This window comes from Carcharhinus amblyrhynchos, chromosome 7, assembly GCF_965287045.1.
Source record: "Carcharhinus amblyrhynchos chromosome 7, sCarAmb.v2.hapA, whole genome shotgun sequence".
Taxonomy (NCBI): domain Eukaryota; kingdom Metazoa; phylum Chordata; class Chondrichthyes; order Carcharhiniformes; family Carcharhinidae; genus Carcharhinus; species Carcharhinus amblyrhynchos.
This window is the reverse complement of record NC_137330.1, coordinates 92,032,139-92,050,814: the sequence shown is the minus strand read 5'-3', so window position 1 is coordinate 92,050,814 and position 18,676 is coordinate 92,032,139. Positions and strand designations below refer to the sequence as shown.

The window sequence follows — 18,676 nt, the reverse complement described above, 5'->3', positions numbered from 1 at the left end:
AGGGGGGGGTGGGGAGAGAGAAAGAGAGGGGGGAGTAAAAAAAGAGGGGGGGAGAAAGCGAGGGGGTGGGAAGAGGGTGAGGGAGAGGGATAGATAGAAGTAATGGCTTGGCCTTTTCACCCTTTTAAATAGGGAAACTTTATATCTTGCAATTCATTGTGGGCAGGTAAAGAGATAAAGGTTTTTTTAATAGAAGGGTTGGATCAGTTGCACAGAAATCCTCAGTACTCACAAACGACGTACGTAGAAAACCTCAATCCACGGCTGAGTGCCGCTGCAATGAATGGAGTTTTGGCTGAGCGCCAAATTCTCCATTTTCATTGGCACTGGCAAGACCATGGAAGAGATCGGAAAAGGCCACCCATAATTGCAAACAGAATCATGATCTAAAGCCAATGTCTGAAGTTCTGAAATGCAAGATGGTTAAATTTTGTAAAAGTGATTACTTCTAAATGCTGTACTAGACACAGTCAATATTGCAGCAACATGCAGAAAGAATAAGCGTAGTTATAGATGAAGCTTTTCTCCTTGAAGTTGGCACTTTTGAAACTAAACGATTTATTGCAGAAATTGCCCCATGCTCATCAGCTGAAAGTTTAGTTATAAACTGATTTCAGTAATCCCCACGCCCGTTCCCCCTTTACCAAGCAGCTAAAATGGCTGCGATTGGTACCATGCCAGAAACAGGCGTGACGTCAATTTAAATGTATTTGCATGGATTTAAATTGCCTTAAAGGGCTGCATGCCCAAACTTATCCGCATTTATTAAACCATTAAAAAAACACTTCACCTGATAGGTTGTTCATATTTATTGCTTCGCTGTTCATGGTGTTTACAGTTATTTTCCCATGAGCTGGAAGGCAGGGAGTCAACTGCTATTTCTGATGACTTTTTTTCCACCAGTAGGTCACGGAATGATTTTGGGGAGGAGGGACCATTTAAAGGAGTTGCCCTAAGTGAAAATGTTTTGTAATAGTTAGTAAATGTCTTACTAAAATAACTGATCAAACAAAAATAAAATATATTACTTAAAAAAGACACTATTTTGAACTTTTCATCCTGTTCTCATTATGACAGATTCACAAGAATACCAAATCTCAAAGAGAATAAGTTGTACCGCTTGAGAGGAGAGTACTGTTCTTTTGCAACTGCACTCTGATTTTTAGGGATCTTACCATGGAGAATGCTCCAGGGAATAGTTAACTGCCAAGCTTTTGTTTAAATTGCAACCAGACAAGTCAACTCTGATTAGTCAAGGTATCACCGCTGTCCCCTAAACAAGCTTTGATAAGTTGAAAAGAACACAAAGCCTGGACATGTTATTTCTGTTTGCAAAGGAAAGAGCTTCATTGTGCGAATACCACACTGTGAGTTTCAGTGATAATTTTAATTGGTTCCCAATGTAATTCTTAGCATAATCAGCATTGTTAGCAAATTTTGTCCAACTGTGGAATCATATCTAATATTGGACACTATGGACTCTATTTTACCAACAAGTTGCACCCATTTTCAGACGTGAAAACTCAAAGTCGGACATGAGGCAAGTAGCGCGATCCACGCCCGTTCCCCTTTTACCAAGCAGCTAAAATGGCTGCGATTGGCACCATGCCAGAAACAGGCGTGACATCAATTTAAATGTATTTGCATGGATTTAAATTGCCTTAATGGGCTGCACGCCCAAACTTATCTGCATTTCCCCCTTTACCACAACATTTACCCATCCAGACTAGGTGTGAAACAGTCATGGTCGGCAAAGGCCTGTTTTCAGCGCTCCAGCTTCTGAAGAGGTAAGTTCAGAGCTTCCAGCAGCTCTCTGACTCAGATCAATGGTTAGGAAGGCAGGGAGACATTGGAGGGGCAGGTCAGTCTGTTTTTTGGTGGGGGAGGGGGTGAGGCAGTGGAGAGGCAAGTCAGATTGTTCTCTGGTTGGGGTGGGGGAGGGGGAAGGGAGGAGGGAGGCCTGATTGTTCTTTGGTGCAGGTGGGGGGGGGGGGGTGGTCAGATGGATCTCTGGTTGGGAGTGGGGACAGCAGGGGGAAGGAAGTGGGTCAGATCATTCTCTAATTTGGGGGGGGGGGTCAGAAGAGGTGCAGGCCAGATCATTCTCTTGTGGTGGATGTGGATGGGGGTTTACTGCTACTCTGTGCGATTTGTGGGGGGAGAGGCGAATAGGGCAGGGGCCATGATCAGTCTGGGTAGTGGGGGGGAGAGTGGGTAGATAAGGTCTGTGGGGGCCAGGCTTTATTGGGCCCGGGAGTGATGCGTTTTTCAATTTTCTTTTTTTTACTGTGCATGCGCAGCTGGGGGGCTCTGATCGAGCTGCAGCATTTTGGGCACGATAAGCCCACAGGATTCTGCAGTGCGATTCAGAATCGCTGTTTTTTTTTCCAGGCAAAATGTGTGTGGGGACACCAGAGAACAGGTCTAAAAGTTAGATCTGAAACACACTCAGTACTTACAATCAAAATGATAAGATCAGGCCCCATGTTCTGAGCTTTGCAAATTCGAAGTTGTTGAGTACAGTAACTTCGTTGCCTGTTGCAAAAAGCTTAAGGGACAAGCTGTTGGATTATGATCCCCAGTCACTGGAACATGCAGCCTTTGTACATGGCATCACACAGCACTGCAATTCATAGACCACATTACTGCCTGTGACAAAAGTTTGAATGCTGGATGGCAAATGTCTTATTTAATAATAGAAGCAGTATGTCCTGACAGCAACATTCTGTTAGTGGACAATACCATTTAGTGCTGTTCTTGCATAGCAGACTGTGAAACAGCCAGCCTCATCTGTTGTTCAAATTTTTGTGACACCTTACTTTTTCAGGTTAATCTGTGGTGTACGAGGCATTTTTCAGGACCAAAAATGGTCTTAGGCATAGCCATGACTGTGCGCAATATTCAGTAGGCAGTGAGCTGATCAGGGAGCTATTGTCCCGCAGGATAGCTATGATGCTCCCCATTTCAACATCAATCTTACATGGTGAGCAAATGGCTCAGGCTTTATTTATGAAATTGTTGATAAGGCCTATTGTATAGTATGTGGGACACTAAGAATCCTAACACATATACTGACCAGTGAAAGCAAGTTTGCAGTAGATATAACAGGAAGCAGCTGCAGGCCATTAAGCCCTTCCAACCTGCTCCACCACTCATCTTGATCACAGCTGATCATCAAATTCAATATCCTGATTCCCTCTTACCCCTCTTTGATCCTTTCAGCCCCAACAGCTGTATCTAATTTCTTATTGAAATCAGATAATGTTTTGGTCTCAACTACATTCTGTAGTAATGAATTCCATACATTCACCACTCTGTGGGTGAATAAACTTCTGTTCACCTCAGTTCTAAAAGGTTTACCCTCAAATTATGACCCCTAGTTTTTGACTCCCCCCCCCACTGGGAACATTCTTCCTGAATTTACCCTGTCTAACCCTGTTAGAATGTTATAAGTTTCTATGAGATCCCCTCTCACTCTTCTACATTCCAATGAATATAACATACTTACTTAGTCTCTCCTCATGACAGACCTGCCATTCCAGGAATCAACTTGGTAAACCTTCGCTGTACTCCCTCTATAAGCAAGGAATTCCTTCTCAAATAGTCCCACTGTGGCCTCACCAATGCCCTATACGATTGCAGCAAAACATCCCTATCCCTATATCAAATCCTCTCGCGATGAAGGCCAACATACCATTTGCCTTCTTTACTGGCTGCTGTATCTGCATGCCTACTTTCAATAACTGATGCACAAGGACTCCAAGGTCTTGCTGAGTATTCACCTGTCTTAATTTATACCCATTCAAGTAATAATCTATCTTCCTATTATTGCTACCAAAATGGATAACCTCACATTTATCCTCATTATACTGCATCTGTCATGCACATGCCCATACACACAGCATTTCCAAATCACACTGAAGCATCTCTGCATTCTCCTCACAGCTCACCCTCCCACCTAACTTTGTATCATCTGCAAATTTAGAGATAACACTTCCTAATCATTAATATATAATGTAAACAATTGGGATCCTAGCACAGATCCTTACAGAACCCCATAGTCACTGTCAATCAGAAAATGGCCCACTTAGGCCAAACCTTTGCTTCCTATCTACTAACCAGCTTTCTATCCAACTCAAGATTTTACCTGCAATCCCATGTGCCTAACTTTACTATCGTATGTAATCTGTCTTGTCGAAAGCCTTCTGAAAGTCTAAATAAACCACATCCACTGGTTCTCCTTGGTCAATTCTACTAGTTACATCCTCAAAGAATTCCAATAGATTCATCAAGCATGATTTCCCTTTTGCAAATCCATGCTGACTTTGTCTGATTATACCACTGCCCTCCAAGTGCTGAGTTATGAAATCTTTGAAAATAGACAGTAGGAGAGATGATTTTCCAACAAGCACGTCAGAAAAGGGGACTGCTCCATTTCAAAGGTGAATCTGAGCACAAGATGGAGATTATTAAAAAGTGTGTAAGGAAATTATTACATGCAGCTGCAGAGTCAAATATAACAGACATATGAGCTGTGTATTGAAATTATGCAAGGGGTAGTTTTGTGTTACAAAAAAGCAAGAGCCTATGTTATTTAACAAGAATTGCCAACCAGTTTTCAAACTTCATTTCCCAGTGAGGTCTAGGCCAGAGATACTCCACAACTTGCAATGCTGATTTATAAAACGGCAAGGGTACTAAATGCAGCTGACAAGTATAGGAAAAAATATCATCATAACAAAAGGCACTACGGTCGAGCGCCTAAAGCATCAGAAAATATAACAAGCACGACTTAAAATCCATTTATTTTGCATATTTCAATTTGTTAATGCTTGTGATCTTACCAAGCATTTCCTGTCTTTGATGGGGTTAATGATATAGTCAGATCAGATTTCACAGGTGTGCTGTCCAGTCTGCCATTTGTACTCGGTTCCCTAGCTGCCATGGCAATCATCTTCCTCTGCTTCTGAGAAAGCTTTGCTCCGTGGCACGTAGGCTTATTCCCACTGTGAAAACATTGCATGGTTAAACAATCAAACAATTTTTTAAATTCATTCATGGGATGCAGATGTCACTGGCAGGGTGAGCATTTATTGCGCAACCTGGGGATATTTAAGAGTTAACTACATTGAGTCAGAGTTGAATCGTATAATCCGTATAGTGCAGGAGACTATTCAGCCCATCAAGTCTGCGCCAACTCTCTGAGTGTCTCTTACCAGGCCCACCACCAATCTACAGCCATAACCCCATGCATTTACACTGCTAACCCCCCCCGCCCCCAACCTACACATCCTGGGACACCAAGGGGCAATTTAGCATGGCTGAACCTGCTCATCTTTGGACTTTGGAAGGAAACCAGAGCACCCGGAAAAAAACAATGCAGAAATGGGGAGAGCATGGAAAGAGGTACTTTGCCACCTTGCTGTCCATGCCAGAAATTCAGCACTTCCTTATATGTGACCTTATATGTTATGACCTTATATGTTATGGCATTTTAAGTGCTCATCTAAATGATCCTTAAATGTTTTGAGGGTTCTCACCTCTACCACCCTTTCAGGCACTGAATTCCAGATTCCAACCACCCTTTGGGCAAAAATGCTTTTCCTCACATTTCCTACAAAACTCCACTCAAAACTTAAATCTGTGTCCCCTGGTTATTGATCAATCTGGTAAGGGGAAAAGTTCCTTTCTATCCACCCTATCTCTGCCCTCAATTTTATATACCTTGTTCAGGTTCCTCCTCAGCCTTCTCTGCTCCAAGGAAAACAATCCCTGCCTATCCAATCTCTCTTGACAGCTGAAATGCTCCAGCCCAGGCAACATCCTGGTGAACTTCCTCTGCACCTTCTCTATTGTAACCACTTTCTTCCTATAGTGTGGCAAACAGAACTGCACACAGGACTCCAGGTGTAGACTAATCAGCCTTTTATACAGCTCTATCATAACTTCCCTGTTCTTGTATTCAATGCCTCAATTAATGAAGGCAAGTATCCCATATGACTTCTTAACCACGTTATCTACCTGTCCTGTTGTCTTTAGAGTTCTGTGGACATGTACACATGCTGTGGATCTGGAGTCATTTTTAGGCCAGATCCAGTAAAGATGACATATCCTCCTCTAAAGGACATTAGTGAACTAGACAGGTTATTACAATATATGAAGATCATTATTTGACTTTTAATTCCAGATTTATTATTGAATTCATATTTCACGATCTGCTACGGCGGGATTTGAACCAGGGTCCTCAGAACATTGCCCTTGGTCTCTGGATTACTAGTCTAGTGACAATACTGGATCACTGCCTCCTCTTTTTTTTTTGCAGTGTTACCATAGGAGTTTAAAAATGCAAATTTTATATAGAGTATCTGCAGTAATTAGCAAACAACCTCACATATTACCTAGAAATAAAATTGTCTTGCACTTTAGTTTTATTATATTCTACACTATGGTTAATGTTCATCTGCTGTAAAAAGGTTTACAAATATCTAGAAACTGAGCTGCAATGTTTAATATTAGAAAGGTTAGAATATTTTATAAGGTTTTTATTCCTACTCGATAGCTAAGTTTTCATCCAGATGGTGATAATCTTCACAGGCCTGGAGCAGCCATGCTAAAACGAAGCCAATTTAGAAGAAGGGAACTACTAGTTGTGTTTCTAATCCTTGATGCCAAATTATTCCTGCGTAATAAGCAAATTCAAATGGTAATGATTGATAGACACACAAGAAATAATCCAAATAACTATAAATCAATGTTGACAATGGGATACCTAGTATGTGGCAACAGAATGATTGGAACAGTCTTTCCTTGATCCTGTGGATTTCTATCATCCAGATGAAAGTATTGAAGATAACGCTCCTGCAGCCTTTTTGCTATTAGCTTCATCACTGAGCCATCTAGGGTTCCGTAACCATCATTAAAATAAGCCTCGATTTCCTGAATTTTTGTTTGAACATAAAGAGATTTAGCAGTAACCCATGATACCTATCTGATTGATGTGGAGACAGGTAAAACGAAAGAAGAACAATTTCCTGAGTAAATTGAAACTCAAAGTTCCCAAACCTATCAAGTCTGAATCTAAATAAGGTCATCCCAGCAGTCCCAAAGCCAGTTTACAAAAGCTACTTAAATGGTGTTCTATTCAAATGATCACTCTGTACCACAACCAGAAACAGCACTCAGCATTTTTCCTATTGGTGATAAACTTTACACACCGATTACCTTTCATTGATGAGCATGTTGTAGAGAGCGCATTCACATGAACGTGAAGGAGGACAATGCAGAAACTCCAGTGCTCCTATCGCTCAATACTTTCAGGCTGTGGTTTTCTAAGCTTGTTTGTAACATGTAATACAATAGTGCAAACAAGTCGTGTGATGTACTAAACGAAATCTGCCACATTCATTAGGCTATAATGCCATGCACCTGCTCCAGGCTCAGCAAAGCTAAAACCTCTGCCTTTTTGAACCACAGTCACGCAGTTTCCTATTTATGTGTTACAATTTTAAGGCTGTTCCCCAAGAGCAGAGTGGTAAATTCTAGAGTCTTATCACTGTCCAGAAACTGAATGGGACTAGACATGTGCAGTGGGCAATGGGGCATCTATGGATGTGGTGTATCTGGATTTCAGAAGGCATTTGACAAGGTGCCACAAAGACTGCTACATAAGATAAAGGCGCAGTGTTACGGGTAATATATTAGCATGGATAGAGGATTGGTTAATAACAGAAAGCAAGGAGTGCAGGTAAATGCGTGTTTTTCTGGTTGGTGATCAGCGGCTAGTGGTGTGCCTCAGGGATCAGCGCTAGGACCGCAATTGTTTACGATTTACATAGATGATTTGGAATTGGGAACCAAGTGTAGTGTGTCAAAATTCTCAGATGACACTGAGATGGGTGGAAGAGCAAAGTGTGCAGAGGATGCTGAAAGTCTGCAAAGGGATATTGATAGTTTAAGTGAGTGGACGGAGGTCTGGCAGATGGAGAACAATGTTGGTAAATGTGAGGTCATCCATTTTGGTAGGAACAGCAGCAAAATGGATTATTTAAAAGGTAAAAAATTGCAGCATGCTGCTGTGCAGAGGGGCCTGGGTGTCCTTGTGCAGAAATCTTGAGTTGGCTTGCAGGTGCAGCAGATAATTAAGAAGGCAAATGGAATTTTGTCCTTCATTGCTAGAGGAATGGAGTTTAAAAACAGCGAGATTATGTTGCAGCTGTACAAGGTGTTGGTGAGGCCAACACCTGGAGTACTGTGTACAGTTTTAGTCTCCTTATTAGAGAAAGGATATACCGGCACTGGAGGAGGTGCAGAGGAGATTTGCTAGGTTGATTCCGGAGTTGAGAAGGTTGGCTTATGAGGAAAGACTGAGTATACTGGGGCTATACTCACTGGAATTCGGAATAATGAGGAGAGATCTTATAGAAACGTGTAAGATTATGAAGGGAATAGATAAGATAGAAGCAGGGAAGTTGTTTCCACTGGCGGGTGAAACTAGAACTAGGGGGCATGGCCTCAAAATAAGGGGAAGCACGTTTAGGACTGGGTTGAGGAGGGACTTTTTCACATAAAGGTTTGTGAATCTGTGGAACTTCCTGCCCAGTGAAGCAGTTGAGGCTATCTCATTGGATGTTTTTAAGGCAACGATAGGTAAATTTTTGAACAGTAAAGGAATTATGGGTTATGGTGAGCGGGCAGGTAAGTGGAGTTGAGTCCACAAAAAGATCAGCCATGATCTTATTGAATGGCGGAACAGGCTCGAGGAGCCAGATGACCTACTCCTGCTCTTAGTTCTTATTAGCCATATAAACACAGACTACAACAGCACATCAGAGGCTAGGAATTCTGAAGTGTGCAATTCACCACGTAACTCCCCAAAGCTTATCATCTACACTGCACTTTTTCGTATTGTGACGAGTGTAGCTTCAACAACACTCAAGAAGCTTGAAAGGAGTCCAGACAAAGCAGCACATCAAGTTCCACCTTAAACATTCACTCTATCCACTAGTAACATATAGTGGCAGTAGTGTATACTACATACAAAATGCATTGTAGGAATTCACGAAGGCTCTTTTGACAGTATCTTCCAAACCAGAGACCTCTGCTACCCTGAACCAACAAGAACAGCAGATGTGGGAACACAGCCATCTGCAAGTTCTTCTCCAAGAAACACACCATCTGACCTAGAAGTATATATTACTATTTCCTCACTGCTCCAGGATCAAAATCTTGGAATTCTCTTCTCAACACTGTTGGTGTACCTGGACCAAGGTGGTGGTTCAACACCACCTTCTCAAGGGCCAATACGAATGGACAAATAAATGCTGGTCTTGCCAGCGATGCCCACTTTCCACGAAAGAATGAAACAATTTTTAATTGGCTCATTCTGGCTTTTAAGATACAGATCAATTAAGACACAGTAAAACAGCAATAAACACAAAACAACAACTATATTACTCCTTTCTATACATAGAAAGTTGTAGTGTTTGATTTATAGTAGTTGGAGAATGGCAAAAGTAGGGGCAGACAGCCTTTAAAAAGGAGGCAAGGAGAATTTTACAAAGGTCCTGGGCCTTATGCTGAGACAGAAGTTACTTGTGCTATAGTCCCAGTGATATATGCAAATTCTACAGGTTTGCTTACACATACTTTTTCCACAAAATCAATCTTGTTTCTACATTGTGTAAAAGATGCAAGAATAAAGAAATAAAACATTAAGAACTTTGCTCTGATTACTTTTGACAAGAGTAAAACTTATACTCACCTTGCATTAGTCTTTGGTGTAATTACACATTTTTGCATATTTTCTTCCATTTCCATGATAGCACGTAGGCCAACAGTGGGAGGACTCACAGGACTAAAGAAGAAGAAATTACTTTAGGAAGTGCAGGAGAATTCTGTGATCAGATTTGAACTGTTCATTTGCTGCAATGACTAAGACAATGATGCACATTATACAAGATAATTCTTAAGTTGGTCACAAATGTTGCAACTAATTGGAAATGACTATATGAGTAGGAGTGGGAACAGAAGTGAGAGCCAGGAACTCAAGGCACAAAGACTCAGCAACAAGATCACAAGTATGAAAAGGAACAGTCAAGATTAGCAGCAGCAAGGGAATGTGGGGCCGAGTGGCGGCGGCGCGCCGGGGGATGGAGGGGGCGAGCAGCGGCAGCACACCGGGGGATGGAGGGGGCGAGCAACAGCCAGCATGCCAGAGAAGGAGGGAGTGACATGCTTTCCTGATATCTGCTTGCAGTTGTGGTAAACACAATAATAAGTCTCATAACACCAAGTTAAAGTCGAACAGGTTTATTTAGTAGCAAAAGCCACTAGCTTTCGGAGCGCTGCCTCTTCGTCAGCTGAGTCTCACCTGACGAAGACGCAGTGCTCCGAAAGCTAGTGGCTTTTGCTACCAAATAAACCTGTTGGACTTTAACTTGGTGTTGTGAGACTTCTTACTGTGTTTACCCCAATCCAACACCGGCATCTCCACATCATGTTGGTGGTAGTCAGCACCAGATCACAGCAAGAGATAAGAGAGCTCAGAACAAGTATGTTGCCTTAAAAACTAGTGGGACGAAAAGGTCCACAGTCCTTTGCCCTTACAGGAGTGAATAAAGGAAAAATGGGAAACTTATTCAACATGTTGTGAACTCAATACTGCAGAAAACCTAACAGATTATACAGGCAAGGATGACATTAAAAGAAATTCAGGAAATCCCTAGGTCATGAAAAAACATTGGCAAGTATCATCAAGGAAAACTTAAGATGATTCATTAATATATAAATTTATTGGAGTTCTATGAGGATGTGTCTAGGGCGGTGGATGTGGTCTTTCTTGATTTTCAGAAGGCGTTTGACAAGGTGCCTCACAAGAGGTTATTACAGAAGGTCAGGGGGCATGGAGTTGGGGATAGGGTGTTAGCATGGATAGAGGATTGGCTGTCAAATAGAAGGCAGAGAGTGGGGGTCAATGGGTGCTATTCGGATTGGCGGTTGGTGACTAGTGGAGTGCCCCAGGGATCGGTGCTGGGGCCTCAGCTATTTACCATTTATATAGATGATCTGGAGGAGGGAACCGAGTGTATGGTGTCGAAGTTTGCTGATGACACCAAGATTGATGGAACGGCAAATTGTGCGGAGGGTGTGGAGAGTCTGCAGAAGGATCTAGATAGGCTGGGCGAATGGGCCAGGAACTGGCAAATGGAATTTAATGTTGGCAAATGTGAGGTTGTCCACTTTGGTAGGAATAATGGTAGGAAGGACTATTACTTGCGTGGCGAAAAACTGCAGCATGCGACGGTGCAGAGGGACCTCGGGGTCCTTGTGCATGAGTCGCAAAAACCCAGCCTGCAGGTGCAGCAGGTGGTCAGGAAGGCAAATGGGATGCTGGCCTTCATAGCGAGGGGGATTGAATATAAAAGTAGGGAGGTCTTGCTGCAGCTGTATAGGGCGCTGGTGAGGCCGCAGCTGGAGTACTGTGTGCAGTTTTGGTCGCCGCACTTACGCAAGGATATTTTGGCCTTGGAGGGAGTGCAGAGGAGGTTTACTAGGCTGATGCTGGAGTTGAGGGGGTTGAGCTATGAGGAGAGGCTGAATAAACTAGGCTTGTACTCGTTAGAGTTTAGAAGAATGAGGGGAGATCTCACTGAGACGAATAAGATGTTGAATGGGATGGATAGGATAGAGGTGGAGAGGCTCTTGCTGCTCAGAAAGGACAGTAGGACTAGAGGGTACAGCCTCAAGATAAAGGGGGGGCAGTTTAGAACGGAGTTGAGGAGGAACTTCTTCACTCAAAGGGTGGTGAATCTCTGGAATTCTCTGCCCGTTGAAGTGGTGGAGGCTGCCTCGCTCAATATATTTAAGACGTGGGTTGATAGGTTTTTGATAGGCAAGGGGATTAAGGGTTATGGGGAGAGGGCGGGAATGTGGAACTGAGCCACGACAGAGATCAGCCATGATCTTATTGAATGGCGGGGCAGGCTCGAGGGGCGAGATGGCCGACTCCTGCTCCTATTTCTTATGTTCTTAAAGAGCAATCAGGAAGAAGTGTGAAATATCAGTTGAAATGAATATACTAAGACAGAAGATATTATGGGTTTAACATCGCAGAAATGGGATATACCCTCAGGATGAAATGTATCCTCAACTGTTGAGGGAAGCCAGAGAAGAAATAGAAGAAAAGTTCTGATGATAATTTTCTAACGCTCTCCAGCTACAAGCGTGGTGCTTGAGGAATACAGGACAAATAACATCACTTAGAAAGGCAGAAATGGATAGACTGAGTAATTACTAGCCAAATCGGTCTAAATTTGGTTATAGAAAGACTATTTGAAAAATTTATGAGGGGCAGGATAAAACTTCATTTAAAAAAAGGCACAGATTAATCAAAGGCAGTCAGCATGGATTTGTTAAGGAGAGGTTTTGTTTAACTACTATGATTGGGCTGGTAATGAGGGCCGATGAGGGTATTGATAAGTTTCCAGGTGGCAGACTTATCACAAAAGTAAAATAATCTAAACAAAGTGGCAAATTGGATCCAAATTTGGTTCAGAGGCAGGAAGAAAATGGTCAGTGTTTTCGTGACTTGGTGACTGTATGAAGTGGGGTTCCGCAGGGTTCAGTATTAGGTCCCTTGCTTTTCGTGGAATACATCAATCATGTGGACTTAAATGTCATACGCATGGTTAAGAAGTTTGCAGATGATACAAAAATTGGCTGTGTGGTTAATAACGAAACAAAACACAGGAAGATATCAACGCACTAATCAGGTAATCACAACAATGGAGTTCAACCCAGAGGAGTATGAGGTAATATATTTGGGAAAGGCTATAAAGGTGTGGGAATATGCAATAGTATAAGGTAGTATAATACACTATAAATGGTGGCACACTGGGAAGTGTAAAGCTGTGGGAGTTCATGTCCATAGATCCCTGAAGATGGCTCGACAGGTTGATAAAGTGGTCAGGTAGATATACAGGATACTTGGCTTTATTAGCCAACGTACAGAATAGAAGAGCGGGGATGTTATGTCAGAACTGTATAAAACACTAGTTAAGGTCAAGTTGGAATACTGAGTGCTGTTCTGGTCATTGTATTATAGGAAAGATGTGACTGCACTCAAAAGGATAGAGAGGAAATTTAAGAGAATGCTGTCAGAATTGGAGAATTTTAGCTAAGAGGAAAAAATGAATAGATTAGGGTTATTTTCTTCAGAACAGAGGAAGCTGATGGGAGATATACTTGAAATATTTAAAATTGAGAGGCCTAGATAGTGTGACTACGGGTGGAGTGGTTGAGGGGTTCATAACACTGACATAGATTTTCAGCACGATGCAATAAGTTCAGTGAGGAGTCAGGAGGAATTCTTCTCACCAATAAGCTGGTGGAGATCCAGAGCTCACTGTTCAAAAGAGTGGTAAAGGTAGAAACTCTCAAAAATAAGTACTTGGAGAAGAACAAAAGTGCCACATCTCCAAGGGTAAAGACTAAGAACAGGAAATTGGCATCTGTCATGATGGCTATTTGATGGCCTGCAGACACAATGGGCCAAAAGGCTTCCTTCTGTGCTCCTAAATTTCTATGACTCTATTATAGGTTATGGAGATAAAAATCACTGCATCCAGAGTTTTTCAACTTTTAACGTGAAGAAAATGCCAAATTAATTTAAGATATCAACCATTCATTGATTTCTAGCAAAACTATACTATCCCAGGAGGATGCTTCCTGAACCAGGGGACATAGTTCAAGAATGAGAGGTCTCCTTTTGGCAACAGAGGTGAAGAAATATTTTTTTTCTCAGAGGGTCATTAGTCTGTGGAATTTTCTTCCCCAGAAAGTAGCGGAGGCTTAAATCATTGAAGTCACTCAAGGCAGAGCTAGATAGGTTTTTGACAGACAAAGCAATCATGGGTTAAGGGCAGACCAGAAAGTAAAACTGAGAGCACAAATAGATCAGCCATGACATTATTAAAATGGCAGAGCAAGCTTGAAGAGGCAATGGCCTACTGCTACTTCTAAGTCCTATATTCCTTAAAAAACTCTCCTTAAAATATACTCTTAACTGAATTTCGGCCATCTCCTCTTTGGCTCAATAGTCACTCCCCCCCAAGTTATTCCTCTACAGAGCTTTAGCATTTTTTTCTACATTGAAGATGCCATATAAATGCAAGCTGCTGGTGTTAAAGGCCATTTTATTTAACCAATGCATTTCTAACAGGTACTACCTTGAAACATGTTGGACAAAACTAAACTCTACTAACGTCTTATCATGCATAGGCTAAATGTATCATATCTTTGGTATACAGACATGCAACCTATATATTCATATCGATACAATATTAGTAAATAAGCTTTCTAAATGAGAATGAGAGAGATTTATACCTGAAAGAACTGGTCATCCAGCCAGTAGCCTTTCCAGAGTTGGATCTAGGAATGGGTTTTGGGTTAGACGCTCTCTTGGAAGTTAATTCCTTTTCATTCACTTTTGCCTCTTCAGTTGGATTTTTTATCTCAGAAAGATGTGCTCTTTCATCAAACTAAAACATGAAACAATTATGCATAAAATTCTGCAATGATTCTTTAAACTCTTGCAATCACTCATCAACTTGGTCATTAGGTTCTCATTATTAAGGGCCACAGACAATTACATAGGATAATGGACAGCTAAGAGTCCATTTCAAGGCAGTGAATCAAATTGATGGGTTCTGACAATGTCAGATGACAAAGGCAAAAGCTTCAGACGTCTTACCTTGGACATCCTTCACCTGGACAGCCAGAGAGTTCTCCACTTCTTCCTGGAATGGAGGCCTGACCAATCCCCAACCCCACCATCTTGCTACTGTTGCTCACGCTTGTTCTCATGCTAAACAACTTCTCCTTTGACTTTGCCCAAATAAAACGTGTTGCTATGGGTATACACATGGGTCCTTGTTACGCCTCTCTTTTTGTGGGTTATGTGGACTATTCCTTATTCCAGATCTACTCAGACCTCTTCCCTCACCTCTTTCAGATGTATTGTCAGTGCCATTCCTGCTACTGTCCTTTACATCAAAACAGCACTCAACTGTGTGACCAAAGTCAATGGGATTCAGGAGATAACTTTTTCGCAGCTGGCACACAGACGATCATTGGAGGAATTGGAGGTCACTTTTTCACCTGAAAAGTCACAAGCCAGCCAGTTACAAGCTCAAGGGGGCAAGAATTTCCAGGACTAACCTAAAGTAAACTAATTTTGTAAGTTGTAACAAATGTATTCTAAGTGGTGAGAATTGGGCTGTAAGATTCCTCAGAAATAAATCATACCAGATTATGCCTGTAAACCTAGTAAAGTTACATGCCTTACACAGACCAATCAACAGCTACTTATTAAGTCATTTGACATATACAATTATTTTGGTACTTCCATTTCTAACAGTGTAATCAATGAACATTACATATAATTACATTGTACCAAAATTTTATCATATACTTTCAGGTATTAGGAAACTATATTGTTTAGAATTTAAAAACTATACTTTGAATACAATGCAAAAACTGCTAACATTAGTTTAAGTAATGTTTTATAATGTTTGCTTTTTTTTTTAAACAGCTCAATTTAGTAGTTTACATGAGAAGAAAGCATTTTTGAAGGACAGAAATATAAACTGCTGACAGTCTTAAAAAGGTTAGAAGTTTTCTGAAACCAAAGCTGCAATTTTTATGCTTTTAATTCACTTTGTGACTGAAGCCCTAACTCTGCAATATTTGGGTCAGATTTCATATTACTGTCAGAAAAGTTTAAATGTTACTCTTGTCAAATGCACTCTATTTCCTCTGTCAATAAAAACAGATGCATGACTTTTTTTGCTTGATTTTGCATTGTACTATAACTATCAGTCACAACAACATGCCGCAGACAGCGTGCAGACCTCAGATTTCTCCTGGTTGAATCCAGCTGAAAAATCCGGTGAAGCTAATTCTCTGGGGCTGGCAACTCCACCAGCATAGCTGCCTTCAGAATCAGACATCAACATCTCCTGCAGGGATTCCACTGAATTAGTTTTAGCAGGTCTTTGCAAATCTGGAAGAATAATAAATATTGATCTTAAAGGAACAGTTATAAAATGAGTTGTGTAATGAGTCTTGCATACACCCCATTTTCAATGTGCAGAGCGCAACAACTACAGCCATAATGTATAAAATGATATGTCACACTTTTTTTCAAACTGATTCAAATAACCAGATACATTAATCATGCAGATTTGCTGAATTTTTTTTTAAAAGCTATCAATTAAAAATTAGAAGCCTACAAAGCAAAATTACGGCCTGAACTTCAAGGGCCTCTATTGTGGTTAGGACAGGCTTCCCAACCAAGGTCTTGCCCAACCTAACAGACAATCACTGTGCGGTTTGGGCATGCAGGAACCTGAAGGTGATCCCGCCTCTGCAATTTCCTTTACCCCTCCTCACCTCCTGCTCAAATCCTGCCACGGGTAATGTAAAATTTATGCTTACATTTTGTCTTCCAAATCCATCCATCTAGACAACTGTCAGAAAACAAACTAAATTTCTCAATGCTTTGATTTCTTTTCGACGTTTTATCTTTCACTGATCTCATAAACTTGTATAAATATCATGTACAAGTACTGCATAAATATTTAACAATATTCATGCAGTCAGTGCCACCATGTTACAAGTCTGTCCAATTAATTCTGATGTGGGTATGCTGGCGTTGGACTGGCGTAAACACAGTAAAAAGTCTGACAACACCAGGTTTTAGTCCAACCTATTTATTTGATAATATACTCGCAAGCTTTCGGGTTAGCCCCTTCGTCAGGTGAATGGAGAGTTCTGGCCAGAACTCTCCATTCACCTGACGAAGGGGCTAACCCGAAAGCTTGCGAGTATATTATCAAATAAATAGGTTGGACTAAAACCCAATTAATTCTGACCAGAAATCCCACATTCTTTCACAAATCAGGGTGTAACAACTGGAGTTTGCTTTCTTCTGTTAGAACATAAGAACATAAGAAATAGGAGCAGGAGTAGGCCAACTAGCCCTTCGAGCCTGCCCCGCCATTCAATAAGATCATGGCTGATCTGTCTTGGCTCAGTTCCACATTCCAACAGTTTTCCAGCCTTCATGTCTACTTCTGCTATCTCAGATCTGCAAAAATATAACCTTAGTGCAGGTTCTTTTGTGGGCTATTTTGTTTTTTTCTGTAATTTTTAAGTATGTAATCAGTCATGATCAATTTAAATGGTAATCAGGTTCCAGGAGCAAAATAACTTATTCCTGTTCCTATTTTAACTAAAATAGTTAGCAGAAAAACATTATCCTTGTATATATTTATAAATATACATAATTGGACACTGATGAATTGTTAACATGGATATGAGGACTCCCCTTGAATGATTTGATTTGTTATTGTCACATGTATTAGGATACATTGAAAAGTATTGCTTCTTGCGAGCTGTATAGACAAAGCATGCCATACATGGAGAAGGAAAGGAGAGGGCACAAAATGTAGTGTTACAGTCATAGCTAGGATGTACGGTCATAGCTAGGGTGTAGAGAAAAATCAACTTTGTGTGAGGTAGGTCCATTCAAAAGTGTAATGGCAACAGGGAAGAAGCTGTTTTTGAATCGGTTGGTACGTGTCCACAGACTACTATATCTTTTTCCCAATGGAAGGTGGAAGAGAGAATGTCCAGGATGCGTGGAGCCCTTAATTATGCTGGCTGCTTTTCCGAGGCAGCGGGAAGTGTAGACAGTGTCAGTGGATAGGGGGCTGATTTGAGTGATGGGCTGGGTTTTGTTGACGATGCTTTGTAGTTTCTTGCTGTCTTGGACAGATCAGCAGCCATACCAAACTGCGATAAAACCAGAAAGAATGCTTTCTATGGCGCACCTGTAAACATTGGTGACAGGCATAGCGGCGGCCATGCCAAATTTCCACAGTCTTCTGAGAAAGTAGAGGCGTTGGTGGGCTTTCTTAACTGTAGTGTCAGCATAGGGGAACCAGGGCCATTTGTTGCTGATCTGGTCACCCAAAAACTAGAAGCTCTCGACCATTTCTATTTCAGGGGCATGCCTTCCACCAAGCTTCCTGAAATTGATGACAATCTCCTTCGTTTTGCTGACATTGAGAGATCGTTGTCGTTGCACCAGTTCACCAGATTCTCTATCTCTTTCCTGTACACTGTTTTATCATTGTTTGAGATCTGACACACCACAATGGTGTCATCAGCAAACTTGAAAAGGAAATTGGAGTGGAATTTATCACAGGTGCATAAGGAGCATAGTAAGGGGCTGAGGACACAGGCACCGGTATTGAGGATGATTTTTGAGGTGTTGTTGCCTATCCTTACTGATGGCAGTCTGTGGGTTAGGAAGTTCAAGCGTCCAGTCACAGAGGAAGGAGCTGAGCCCCTGGCCAGAGTTTGGCGATGAGTTTCATAGGAATAATGGTGTTGAAGGTTGAGCTGTAGTTAATAAATAGGTGTCTTTATTATCTACGTATTCCAAAGTGAGAGCATGGCCAGGGAGATGGTGTCTGCTGTGGACCTATTGTCGCGGTAGGCAAGTTACAGTGGATCCAGGCAATCTGGGAGGCTGGAATCGATTTGTGTTATTGGACTTGGAACTACAGCACCCATTTGTGAAAGTCACACCTGCCATTGTGCAAAGCTTACT

General features: G+C 41.5%; 1 protein-coding gene across 2 annotated transcripts in view; it reads right to left on the bottom strand.

The window, feature by feature from the left end:
* ibtk (inhibitor of Bruton agammaglobulinemia tyrosine kinase) overlaps positions 1-18,676 on the bottom strand; it is a 119,346-nt gene that overhangs the window by 8,006 nt on the left and 92,664 nt on the right. For both annotated transcript variants that reach the window (XM_080192793.1, XM_080192794.1), the window contains 5 exons: positions 15,909-16,060; positions 14,383-14,537; positions 9,761-9,853; positions 4,845-5,006; positions 791-952 (listed from right to left, as the gene is read on the bottom strand). In XM_080192793.1, the coding sequence (XP_080048919.1) occupies positions 791-952; positions 4,845-5,006; positions 9,761-9,853; positions 14,383-14,537; positions 15,909-16,060 (724 nt within the window). The remainder of the gene's footprint in view (positions 1-790; positions 953-4,844; positions 5,007-9,760; positions 9,854-14,382; positions 14,538-15,908; positions 16,061-18,676) is intronic.